Source organism: Chionomys nivalis, chromosome 14 (genome assembly GCF_950005125.1).
Source record: "Chionomys nivalis chromosome 14, mChiNiv1.1, whole genome shotgun sequence".
Lineage (NCBI taxonomy): Eukaryota > Metazoa > Chordata > Mammalia > Rodentia > Cricetidae > Chionomys > Chionomys nivalis.
This window is the reverse complement of record NC_080099.1, coordinates 59,293,837-59,307,794: the sequence shown is the minus strand read 5'-3', so window position 1 is coordinate 59,307,794 and position 13,958 is coordinate 59,293,837. Positions and strand designations below refer to the sequence as shown.

General features: G+C 38.0%; 1 protein-coding gene across 1 annotated transcript in view; it reads right to left on the bottom strand.

Moving 5' to 3' along the window:
• Positions 1–13,958, bottom strand: part of Ccdc178 (coiled-coil domain containing 178) — a 328,223-nt gene that overhangs the window by 201,518 nt on the left and 112,747 nt on the right. Inside the window, exons 11-15 of the mRNA XM_057788447.1 lie at positions 13,654–13,716; positions 12,459–12,620; positions 10,898–11,011; positions 8,584–8,729; positions 6,007–6,166 (exon numbers count right to left, since the gene is read on the bottom strand). Of these exons, the coding sequence (XP_057644430.1) occupies positions 6,007–6,166; positions 8,584–8,729; positions 10,898–11,011; positions 12,459–12,620; positions 13,654–13,716 (645 nt within the window). The remainder of the gene's footprint in view (positions 1–6,006; positions 6,167–8,583; positions 8,730–10,897; positions 11,012–12,458; positions 12,621–13,653; positions 13,717–13,958) is intronic.

The window sequence follows — 13,958 nt, the reverse complement described above, 5'->3', positions numbered from 1 at the left end:
AGTTTAGACACATTTCTATGCTTCATCCTTGTTAGAGAATGTTGTTGGAATTAGCTAAATCGGGGGTGGAGTGACGAGTTTCTTCTCACAGCCCCCATAGTCTAGAAAGTCTGGCTGGTTTTAGTACCACCCTGGTTCTTCATTAGTGCTTCCAACCCACGATTCCTTACACATGTCAGAAGATATTCCTTCCTTTGAGTTTTAATGTGATTAGAGAACACAGCACATAGTCAGTCAGCCAGATGCAGTATTTTTAATGAACTTCTGGTCATTTTGACATGCCTAGGAAAGAGTCCGGCTCAAGAACTGGGCCTTCTCTTTGTTTTTATACCTCATCGCACCACCATCCCATTTTACCTCAATATCAAACCAGATAGCCTCGCCAACATTTTAATCTCAGAGTTTATGGACTTACTCAAATCACGTTAACTTCAATTCCACAAGTCATTAGCCATTCATACCCATGGTCACCCTTCCTACTTCACTGTCTCCTGGAGTGACTCCACCTCACCTGCTGAGTCCAGTCTTGGGGCCCATTGCTTCTGTTCTCACACTCCTTCCCATTTCGTGTTGGCCTGACTTGGTATATCTACTTTGGTCTATTTTTTTCTGGTAGTGCTGAATTCATGAAGCCTCTCATGCAGCATCTCCCCCCTCAAAGTTTCTATAAGGGAAACTACACCCAAACTCTTGCTCCCTGAGTTCTAGACTCTTAGCTTCAATTTGTTGCTGAGCACTAGATAGCTCCTCCAAGTATATTGTATTATATTATGTTATATTATATCATATTATGCCAGCTTCACACATTTTCTTTAATGCACAGACCCTATTTCTAGATAACTATGCCATGAGGTATCAGGTTATCAGCATTACAATCCTCATATTAACATCTGGACAATGCTTCTCAGCATCAGCAGCAGAGTCATTTATGTTCTGTCTATCGGAACAACAGAAATCTGGTCCTCAGTCACTGGAAGGTCTTGGTGTCACTACAGAAGTCTTTACTGGTCCCACATTATCTAACATCTTGTATTCGTCTCCAACATATGCATATAATCTGTAAAAGTCAATTACTCTTCTGTCGTGGAAAACACAGAACTATTCATCTCGCCACAGCAGCATAAAAAAGATCAGGTCTCTGCGTATTTGTGTGTGGCGTTTGTGTTCCTTTGGTGTGTATATGTGGGTGCATGTATGTGTGAAGGCCAGAGGTCAAGGTTGGGTGTTGTCTCCAACTGTTCTTCATACCCTACTCTTTGAGACAGGTTCTGTAGCAGAGCCTAGAAATTATCAATGTAGCTGGGCTACCTGCCCATCGAGTTCCAGGGGTCTGCGCCTAGCTCTGGGGTTATAGATGTACACCATTGTATTTGCCTTTTACGGGGCTAATGAGGTGTGGACACTATCAAAATGCATTATGTACATATATGAAAATGCCATAATGCAGCCTGTCTTAATGCATAATTAATAACTGCTAAAAAAATTTAAGAAGTTATGTGTTTTACTGATAGTCTGCAGTGGGTGAGGCACTGAAAATGGCAATGTACTAGAGAATGAAAAGCAACTGTAAAAATATAACATGTAGGGGGCTGGAGAGATGGCTCAGCGGTTAAGAGCACTGACTGCTCTTCCAGAGGTCCTGAGTTCAATTCCCAGCAACCACATGGTGGCTCACAACCACCTATAATGAGATCTGGTGCCCTCTTCTGGCCTACAGGCAGGATACTTGACTGACTGAATGAATACATAAATAAATAAATAAATAAATAAATAAATAAATAAATAAATAAATCTTTAAAAAAAATATAACATGTAAACTGTGTTCGTAAGATGCCTCAATTACGTAGAAAAATATGCATAGAAAACTCACAAAGAATAATAGTCAAAGACTGTAAGAGACGCCTCTAAGCTGCTGGGAGTGATAAAAGCTAAAGGTGGTGGCCGGTTCTCTGCATAAATAAAATTCTCTTCTGATTTCAGGTATGCAGTTTAACATTGTATTAACAGTAATTCTGGGACCTAGCAGAGAGATGAGAAAAGGAAAGCTCTTTTTCTTTAGTAAATCAAATATTTATAATCTTTTGAACTTATATTTAAGAACCCACTGCTCCATGTAATACCCTTCTCCTGATTTCTAAATGTTTGTGACCAGTTCAGCATTAAGTCTGGGTAAAAACTCCATTTCTTGATGCAAAATTAGCACTTCTTGTTACCTGCTGTCAAATAAAATGTGCTTTTCCCAGTCAGCCACAGACTTCTGATGTGCCAAGTTCATATGTTCTATGGCTCACTGATAACCATATCGGAAACACTGGTACAGAAAGCATTCATTATGTGAAACACGTTTCTCATGCTAAGAACTTTCATGTTGTATTAAAATGGTTTCTCTGTCAGGAATGTTATCACTAAGAAAAACTTTCCATGTCAGGGAAATTCATTGGTTAACTCCTATTTTCCACCAGTTTATTATTCATCAATTTCCATTACTGAGACCATAAATGATGTGCTTATTTTCTTCCTGCTAATAATCATCAATATTTCTGGACTTTGGATGAAGGTCACCATTTGCGACTTGAGTTTTGTCTCAGTACTCATGTCTACTGTCCACAATCCATCTTCCTGCTGGTGTAAAGTTCTTAGTACCTAGAATTTCATTACACTACATGGAGTATTATAAACAGAGTACTGCTTATGAAATGGTTGTTGGGAAATGAAAAAATGGTGAGTGCTCAATAAGAGAACTAACTCACACACTGTAACAAGCTTTGAAGTTAGAGCCTAGGTTAAAGTTATCTGACTTTTGTTATTTAGGCACCTGGCTGTCAAATGAGGTTGGGGAAGGGTCACCATTTTGTTAGAAGCTAAGTTTTCTCCATGTGCAAAGGTCAAGGAATGACTGACTAGGAAAATGATGGACTCTGGTAATAATGGGGGGAAGAGATAAACAGGGAAATAGGAAGCAAAGTTAACAAGGAAAGCACTGAGATACCATCTGTGTATGTACTCAGTCTGGAACTGTTCTTCCAGTGTAGTTCATTGCCATCCCCTCTTAACATAAAGGACAAAGAGAAGAGATTGAATGTTGCAAGGAGCGGGCCGCTTGTTCATCCCGGCTGCCTGGCAAGCTTACACCCAAAACAATCACACAGAAACTGTATTAATTAAATCACTGCTTGGCCATTAGCTCTCACTTCTTTTTAGCTAACTCTTACATATTAGTTTAACCCATCTCCGTTAATCTGTGTATTGTCATGTGGCAGTGGCTTACCAGAGATTCTAACCAGTGTCCATCTCTAGCAGAGGATCCATGGCTTCTCTGACTCTGCCCTTCTTCCTCCCAGCATTCAGTTCTGTTTTCTCCACCTACCTAAGTTCCACCCTATCAACTAGGCCAAGGCAATTTCTTTATTCATTAACCAAAGAAAGCAACACACAAACAGAAGGAACTTTTACACCAATTGAATGCAGAAAACAACAAATGAATATACAACAACAATAAAAACAAAACCTCCAGAGAGAAGCTTGGCCAAGGAGAAAGTCTGGGCTGCCAAGAGAACACAGAGTAGGATGTAATCTCAAGCCCTGTTAATAGTTGCTCACATTTTTAACTTTGTGTTTTACATCATCAATCAATGCTATATAAGATATTGTATTTATTTTTTAAACAACATCTACAGGTGATCTATAATTGTGATCAATTCTTCTGCCCAAAGGGGACAGTCTAGATCAATAGCACCAAATTTAGCTTTCATGTGACATTTCCTATCATGGAGCACCTTGTAGAGACATTTATGAACTCACAGTTTCTATAGAGGAAGGACATTATGGCCACTGGGAGGAAAGGAAGCATATTGCATTTCCACACTGTTCACTGCCAGAAACCTAACCTCAGTCACACACAAAGATCATCCTTAATGTGGAGACTTAGTAACCAGTGAACCTTAAATGTTCTTATCACACAATTGAACTCTATGCTTTGGGTCACATATGGCAAGCCATTTGGATAAATCTATCCAAGAGACAGATTAAGAGTCAACTTCATATAGTCAGGTTCCTAATGAGCATTATTGAGGTATGTCAAAGAATCCTTCAGGTCAGAAACAATAGAAGACATAACTATTTCACTCGAGGGGATAGAGAGGGTGGCAAACATTTCGGATATGATGGAGGACAGAAAGGATCAGGAGTGGAAACAGAGGAGGAGCAGGAGGATGAGAGAATGGTACCAGAAAACAGCAGGAGTGTTCTCGGACACATCTGGACTATCAGATCGGGGTAGTCTGAAAGAACTCTTGCTTCTTGCTACTGTCATGCCTACATACGGCCAGCAAACTAAATACCAAAGCAGACAGCCCTCAACCATCCATGCGTGGCTGTAAATATCTACCCATCCATTCATGACCCAAGTGTTCATTGACTTCCTCCCTGAGCTCTGAGTTTTTGAGACACAGGAAAGAAAACTAGCTGCATAGCTGCCTTCATCCAAAAAGAGGTCAACTGACTACAAACAAGTTCCTTTGAGTCAATCAAAGGGGTTAAGATGGAGACCACCGCTGAGCAAAAGGCTGGGCCCATACCATGCTCTAAGGGGGCTGTGGGGCTGGAGATTTGTGGGTAGAAAGGCACGGACTGGATTTTTGGTGGAAAGAATGGCAAATCTCTGTAAGCTAGGGGCTGGTTAGGTCAGGCATTGTTTTCTCCATCTCTCTCCTGGTGACTGTTTTTTGGCATTTCACTGATTACTGTTCCACTGAAGTGCTGAAGTGCCAGTCAAGGAGTGATTGCTGGCATTCCAACGTGTGCTCAGCACCATACCGTGAAATGGGATTGAACTCAGAGAAGTGATGCTACAGTTTCAGTAACACGGGGGCGACGGACAGTGCTCGAGTAAGCAAATGACAAAGTCTTGTAGTGAGAGCTGCTTTTTAGTCTCAGCTTTTGAGTCCTCATGGTCACAGGCCTGAGACTTAAACACCGGAGTTCTCAGAATCCCTCGACTGGGGAGGAGGCATCGTTTATCGCCACTAGATGGCGCCAAACATTTTCATTTTTAAGGAAGGAAAAAAAACTTTTCAGTAGCCAAGCCACATTCAAGTAAAAGACTGTTACTTACCACCACTATTTATAAAACTCTTATTAATTTAATAATTACTTAATAATGAATGACTCAGAACCACTATGAACGCTCCTGTGAGGTACATTTAAGCCAATTTTTAAAAAAATTAATAAAGCTTTCTTTGCCTTATGAAAGAACAAAAGGAAATTGAAATAAGTGTATATATCATAATAGAATATATAACTATAAAATAGTAGGATTAAATAAGCTGATAAAAGTTATTATAAAATATTGCACATATCTTATCTATTTGGGCAAAAATAGATATAATTTTGTTTTCAGGAGAACTGTACATTGTACAATGAAAAAATTGAAATTTCAACACATTTTTAAACTCTTACTAGCTTATTGCAATGATATATAACAAAAACCATTGTAAATTGTAAAAGGGGATAGTATAATGAATGTGCTTAGTTAGAATCTATATAAAAATTAATAATATATTTAGCTTCATATAGTTTGATTAATAAAATTCAGGTGCAAGACATATTTTGGCATATGATTTTAAAGGGTTAGACACATTCTTAAAGAAAAGAACGTAAGGTGTTTTCACTTAACAATAAAAGTGACTTGTAATATTCAACAATGTTTGCATGGAAACAAAGCAGCAGCAGCATCCTATCTCTGCGCTGAAAGAACACAACCTACATTCTTACTTCAGTAAAGCAAGGAACAGTAAAGTCAGAGTCCACACAGAATGCACGGAAAGTCCGATGCCCCGCGTGAACACGCAAGGACTACTCCAGAAAGAAAAATAAAAGCCACAGGCTTATTGCACGAACACAATGACTTTCAAAATCTAAGTAGCGCTATCACACCAGCCCCAAATGAAGAATGTGCAGCGTGTTTGGCTATCGCCGTGTTTCCTCTCATGTTCATGTAGGACTCACCCGTATATCGGCCAGGGTGCTCTTTCTCATGTCCACAAGCTTTTGGAATCGCCTCTCCTCCTCAAAGATCCTCTCTTGACAGTGCTGCTTCTCCTGCATGAGATGGTCATACACACCCTGTGCGTGTTCCCTGTCAAATCTCAGCTTGAAGAACTCTTCACTGTGTGGAAGGAGTTTCACATGTGATCTCAGGGCTTACAGAAGAAAAATACTAGTCTCTAAAGAGAGTCAGGAAGTCAGTAAGACAATAGCGTCAACAATAAACACGCTTAAGAAGCTATTGCCAGTGTGAGCTGTGATCAGAACGCAGAAGCAACACTACAGAGCAGGTCCCCAGACTTTAGTCAGGTATTCTGTCATAGCAGTGCACGACACCCAATAAGAAGGCTGAGGAGGATTTGTGGCCCATCTCAGGTCTTTATAAATCTAGTGCAATTTGTATAATTCTAAGTTTACACTTTTTAGACCTATTAAATATTCTTTCTATTCCCTATCTCCCTCTCTTTCTTTTTCTTTTTTTTTGAGACAGGTAACAATTCTGTGTAACAATTCAGGTAACTGTGTAACAATTCTGATTGTAACTCACTTTGTAGACCGGGCTGGGCCCTAACCAACAGAGATCCACCTGCCTCTGTCTCCTTAGAGCTGGGATTAAAGGTGTGTGCCACCACCACCACCTGGCTTTTTCTTGCTTTTATATATGATATGACAAAGATAAATTAGTTTTTTGCAGCTAATAGCTATATGACCATTGTAAACAGAGACTGCACTTTTGTTTCCAGGCTGCCCAGACTGGAGTAATTACACAGAAACTATATTAATTACAAGACTGTTTGGCCGATGGCTCAGGCATATTTCTAGTTATATCTTACATCTTAAATTAACCCATTTCTCTTTCTTAATGTATTGCCATGTGACTGTGGAGTCACCTCATTTTCTACACGTCTTGTTTCCTCAGCGGCTGGCTGTCCTTTCCTCAACTCTGCCTACACTCTCTCTTTGTCTCTGTTCAGATTTCCCAGCTGGATACTCTGCTAAGCCATTGGCCAAAACAGTTTTATTCATCAACCAGTAAAAGCAACACATATACAGAAGGACATCCCACATCATCTCCCCCTTTCTGTCTAATTACAAAGGAAGGTTTTAACTTTAACATAGTAAAATTACATATACAAAACAGTTATCAAGCAAGAATTATAGTTATAATATAATGATATTAACTATAGCTTAATATATATAGTTATAGTTTAGATATATAGTTATACTTATATATAGTTATAGTTATAATATAATATAATAATCAAAACTATAAACTATAATTATGTATAATTATATATATAATTTGACTATATATTTTATATTATTAACTCTATTATATATACATTGACTGTATAATATATATAATTATATATTACATATCAATATGTTTTATATGTTTATATATATAAGCCTTGGTATCCAGCTCAGTATTGGGGCTAGGTTTATATATTAAATCATATATATATGTACGTATATATGTATATGCTATGAACTCACAAAGTCCAACTGACTCTGTCTTCCAAATTCTGGGATTAAAGATGTGTGTCATTGTTGCCTGACCTCTAGTGACTTTATCTTTGCCTCTGGTCTGCAGGTAAGATTTGTTTATCAAAATACAAATAATATACCATGACATATCATGATCACTCTAGCCCTCTAAGGTGAACTGACTTAAGTCCACTAGAGAGTATCTTGTTTCTGGCTACACATAGCTGTTCTTTGCTTGTGTTTTTATGCATTTGTGTGCATGAGTGTGTGGAGTATGACATACATGGACAGGAGTGCAGGCTTTGGTGTGGAGGGCAGAGGCTCTTCTATAGTAGGGCAGGTCCACTTTTGATTTTTTATCAAATTAACTGCCATGTGCTGAATGTGCTAATATTTTGTTGGCTATCAAGCCACCATCCTAATGTGATCTGTCAGTTACCCTCCAATCATTTTGCAAACCTATTTTTTATGATATTTAGCAAAAGAGGAAACAGAGTCAACATGAACACAGGATGAGAGTGCGATTTCCGCATGAGGACACATGGACACCCTGTGGGCCTGAGAGCTCCGTCTAGGAGCCAAGGACCCTTCTCAGGGACAGCAACCCTGAGAGGTGAGATGCACTCATGAAGAGGCCACTGAAGAAGGGAGATGTGAAAAGTTGATAGAGTCTATAGAATGTTTGTTTCTAAATTCTTCCCTCAAAACTGTAACTTGCAAGGTTAGGGGGAAGCCATAAAATATTAAACATGGCTCACAAATACTAACAATGTGTTGAATTAATGAACGATATTATTAATAACAGAGAAAAGTTCACATATGTGGAAAAAGAGAAATACCACCAAAAAATAAACCCAGGGGAGAAATAAAGAAGGAAAGCAACTTGTAATTATACACAAATAAATAAAAAATGGTTAAAAATTGTATTTTTTGTCACATACTTCAGATAAAATTCTGAAAATATGAACCATCTTAAGAACATATTTTAAGTATAAAAATCCGATTTTATTAATCATAGAGTAAATATGATTCTTATTTTGCAAAACTTACTTCAGCTTTTCAAGTCTATCTTCATAATTTACTTTTTCCAGTTTCATTGCTTTTATCTCCTTACCCAGTTCTTTGCTTTTTGCATTGAGAATAATTGTTTTATGTTTAGTTAGCTCTATTTCTTGATGAATCAGTGAACGTTTTCCCTAAAAAAATGTTTCAAAGATTTCTTTTTAACACTTTGGAATTTAGAGACATGGCTACACAAGCTACATAGACAGTAGAAGAGCAACTATGGGAACAATGTAAACGTCATGGTGACAGGGCTGTACAGACAATAAAAGAGGAACGATTTCTTAGCATGGTAGACCATGGTGTAAGCACGTGCTCTAACATCACCAGACAAGCTTCCTAAGCTTAGAATCACATCTTTGCTCTTTGATCTCCCACCCATGTTGATGCCAGCCTGCCACATGTCCTAAAATACATAAACTTTCTGTCTCAAGACACACGCACATAACTCTGGTTCTCACCCGCACAGGATGACCCTTGAGGGGTTTGTGTGGAATGTCAGCTAAGCACAGATGCTCTCTCATCTTTCAAACAACACAAAACCACATTTTGTCAGCACAACTTCCTGGAGTGATTCCAGGAAATTAAATCTATGCTGAGGTGTCTCTTAGGTGAGTTGACCTCTAATAAAGGGTTGTAAAATTAAGAAACCTTTTTATCACCACTGAATAAAACAGGGTTAAGATGTTTATGCTGGCAATACAGAGTGGAGTATTACCATATTACTGGCCAAAGCTGACTAAACTTAAGTCTTTGTATGACTAAAACAAGAGGAAAGAAAAAAAATGGCTTTAGCTATCTAAATGAAGATTCTTTCTAAAACCAACAATTTCCTAGTAAATGAAACATTTTCAATTATATATTTTAAATAAATCTTAATCTTTAAAAAATAATAACCTATATTGTCAAATTATATGTCATTATTATACTATTTTTTATTAATGATTAAGGATATGTCTTAATAAACTTTCTATTCAATAAACATATTTTTGATAAATGATTTTGTGAATTAAAGAAAATCAGATTACTAGATTTCAAGCCAAAACCTTCTGCTGCCCTTCCCCTCTCTTCCCTTCCTTTCTGTTTCCCTTCCTTCCTCTCTCTGGCTCCCCTCCTTTTTCCTCTCTTCCTGTTCAGATAACCCATGTCAGGGTAATAAAATGAGTGAAATTGGTGATGTATAAACAGTACACATTCAGTGGACTGAGAAGTTCAGAAATAGAAGGCAAGCAGGTTTGGTGCCTATAGGAGGTTCTTCTATCTATGTGCTGCTTGCATTGGTTGAATAAAGAAACTGCCTTAGCCTTTTGATAGGGCAACACTTAAGTAGGTGGAGTAGACAGAACAGAATGCTGTGAAGAAGAGTGTGTGTATGTGTGTGTGTGTGTGTGTGTGTGAGAGAGAGAGAGAGAGAGAGAGAGAGAGAGAGAGAGAGAGAGGCCATGAAGCTCCTACCTGAGACTGACGTTGGTTAGAATCTTTCCCGGTAAGGCACAACCTCATGGTGCTACACAGATTATTAGAAGTGGGTTAAATCAAGATGTGAGAGTTAGCCAATAAGAGGTTAGAACTAATGGGCCAGGCAGTGTTTAAATGAATACAGTTTCTGTGTTGTTATTTTGGGTGTAAGCTAGCCAGGTGGCCCAGACAAAAAGCAGGCCTTCACTCCTCCTATAGCAGGTGCCTGCTCAGGGATCATTCTTTTGCAAAGATGCTACCTTCTTGCTGTGTCCTCAAATAGGGAAAGGAGTGAGCTTGGCCCCTGGGATGGCGTTTAAAAGGCATTGGTCCCAGTCACAAGGGTGGAGCCCTCAGGACCTTGCTGGCTCACCGAGTTCCTCCAACCAACACCCCAACAACAGAGACCCTTTCCAGAGTAGAATTATGGGAGGGTACCAACGTTCTTCTCCTTCTCATGGGCCTTGCTTTCCTTCCCCCATTCATCTTTCTTTTGCCTCATTGCTTCCTAGAAGCTCCACGTAGAGATCAGTGGGAGAGCCAAGAGAGCAGCAGATTCCTGCGTAAACCCAGCATGAATTTTGGGTTGCTCTGGGTTATCTTCCTGCTAAAGGCTATGTGCCTTATAGACTAGAGCAGTGGGAAAGAAAGGATATATAGCTGCAGTGTGTGTGTGTGTGTGTGTGTGTGTGTGTGCACGTGTGTGCACGTGTATGTGTGTGATGTGTGTGCAGAGACCATTTAGTGAGTGCAATTCTAACACAAGGCATCACTTTACAATTATATTTGCCTGATGTGTTCTCATTGGCATAAGAAATTATAAGTTGAAAATTTAATTTTTCACCTCAGTTTGTGTAAGTTCCATACGACTTTTCTTGCTCTTTCTTCGTAGCTTTTTCTTTGTTGCCTCTACTTTCCGTCTTACATGTTCTTTCTTCCCCCGTATCTCATGAAGCATCTAGAGGACATTCAGATTTTATGTTACAACATTTGTGATTCAATTGCCCTGATTCAGATAAATAGTACGTAGTGGTGATCTTAATAATCACAATGTTTATTTTAATGTATGAAAGGAAAGGTATACAGCCAGTGAGTTCTGAACTATGGCACCTCTTATCCCAATACATTGTTTGAATTAGCTGAGTCATGGAAGGTATAATCTGTTTCAAATAAATAAGCAAACATGATGAACATCCATGGAAATTAAAATATTTCATTATAATATTTAAAATGTTTCAGCTAAAATTGAAGCTCTAAACACAAATTATCAGAAACCATTATCAAATAAAAAATGTACAAAAGCTTATACTTTCCCAGAATTTGTGCTAAATGCTAGTTCTTAAAATTTATTAGTTTTTAAAACACAAAAGAAGAATTGACTGGTGAACAACAAGAACATATAAAGCTAGACTATTAGAATATTAAGAGGAAACAAATGTCATCAATTGTTGGTAGAATTCATTATTATACTCAGAAAATGACATTGAGATGCTTAATATAATTAATAAACCCCCACTCATTAATATTAGAAGGAGTCATTATTAAAACCAGTTATTCCTCTAGGTTTAGTACTGTTATGTGTATGTAAGAATCCCATTTAGAAATCTCTACTTGCTCAACCTGGTTAGGCTCCAGTTTTCTGTGGTTTATAATGCAAGACTTTGAAAGTCAAAAAAAAATTTTAGCAGTAATTCCTTGTAACTCACAGTTTAGAAACCAAAGCATTTTGAAAATTATTAATAACTAAAGTCAGACCATCATTTGCAAAAAGTATTTTTAAAAAGCCCTACAATGTTGGCAAATCGCCCCAAGTATATGTGTGTCCTCCATACAGGGAAAGACAAGAATGTATCTCTACTGACACACCCTCCACTTCTCTGAAAGATAAATGACAGGATGCACACATATTTGTCCATGATTTTTTTGGGGGGGAAGGGCCAGTAATATCAGTTACTGACAGGACTGTGTAGTTTTGAAAATATTTTACTCACCTTAGCTTTATTTTTCACACTAGCTGTCTTAACTTTCACCAAAAACTTTCCTAGAAAATGTCAAGGTGCCTCATATTTTATATTCGAGTCAATATAACGCTTAGCATCCCATTCAGCAGCAGTGGAGACTGAACTGAGTGCTCTTGTTGGGCAGTCTCACCGGGCAAGTCCCTGGTCACTCAGTTCAGGACGGGTTGCCCTAAGTGTATTGTAAGGCAGACTAGAGGGTTGTAAAGTTCTTCAGTGAATCAATGGTATGAAAGAGCATCTTGGAGTGAGTGTGATTTCCCAATAAGAAACCATAAATTTCTATATAATATTTTCACATACATTACTTAGCAACCTAAATATCCCTGAAAATTAACTATTAGTTGTGAATTACTGCCTATGTCCTGAGTTATTGTGAATGCTTACTGCCGAGTGTTGACGGTGGAGAATTCTGATTCGTACAGCATCTGCTTCTATCTGGCGCAGTGGCAGCTCGACTTCTGTCAGAGCCGTACTATAGAGGGCTTTTCTTCTTATAAACTCCTGCATCTCCAAGAACTGCATTTCTTCAATGGAAAATAATCTTTTCTGCCAGCCAAGATTGCAAATCATTCATTCGGTGTTAATGACACATGTATTTATTAAGACAAATTTACTGCTGTTGTTACTAAAATCAAAGACTACAGTCCCTCACGGAAAAGTAAGGGGTGAGAACGCAGTATTTTAAACAGCATGCAGCTGTTGAACAAACGTGAGAGAAAAATCCAATAGACAGCAAAGACCAAGAGCATGCTGATGACACACGCTAAAATGGATCTAATTCTTGAAGTGTAAGACAAAAGTGACCAAGGAGCAAGACAGGCACGAGAAACTATTAGGCAAAATGACTTGTCTAACTATGGAAATGTTGAGAAAATATCGACAGAAAAGACACCTCCAAAAGACAAAATACCTATAATAAGGCACAGAAGACACTCCCAAATTTGTCTTTGCTTTATAGAGTTAGATTAAGGATGCTAAAAAAATCACCCATCATATGAATATGGATTTCTTTGACTTGTGATTTTAATTTTCCTATCATGACAATTACAATTCTTATATACGTATTTCTAAGGGGAAGCATTCTGGAATAGATCAGAATATCAAAGCTTAGTCCTCAGGGATAAGCAAGATTGAAAAACTGAACTTGGTTTGGCTAGTGATCGTTTCAAAGCTTTTATATAGAAATATCATAGCACATGTTTTTTTAATTTTTTTTTTTATTCAGGGTTAAATAAAGAAATCCCAGTGAGAGACACTAAAAGTAAAGAAAACGTAACATCATCAGAAAGCAAACTAAAGAGTTAGACAGTTAGGAATAAGAGCCAATGCCCTTTCACTAGACTGGCAGAAATTCCCATTAAGCCACAAAATGAGATATGTGCATGGGAGGTCAGTTTCTTTATGCATGATCAGACAGTCTAGTTGTACACAGAGGCCAACTGTCATCAGCTAAGGAGAGAAAAGTGCTGGCTTGCAAACCAAGCAGTGACAAAAGATGCCTCATTACAGGCAAATTTAAAATGCTAAGTAAAATGCAAATTAAAGGAAGAAGGAAATGCAGAAGCCAAATTAGTATTACCTGAATCTCGATTCCAGTAGTCATTTCAGCTCGTGTGAGCTTCTTCAGGAACTCCTCTCTACCCTGTGTGTCACAAAAGTTGTCAAACAGAGACTTTATTCATAGGATATTTAGAAATAAGTTTTAGCAGCAGTTACTAATATAAGATACAGTTTACTTGTATCAAGATAAAGAGCAAAGTAGTCACTATGATTTGCATATTCTAATTACTTTTTAAAGGCCTTGATATTATTTGAGGTAAAACATTTAAATTATATGCCAGAAAAGAGCAGGATTCAGTTTCATATAGGTTATGTCTTACAGTC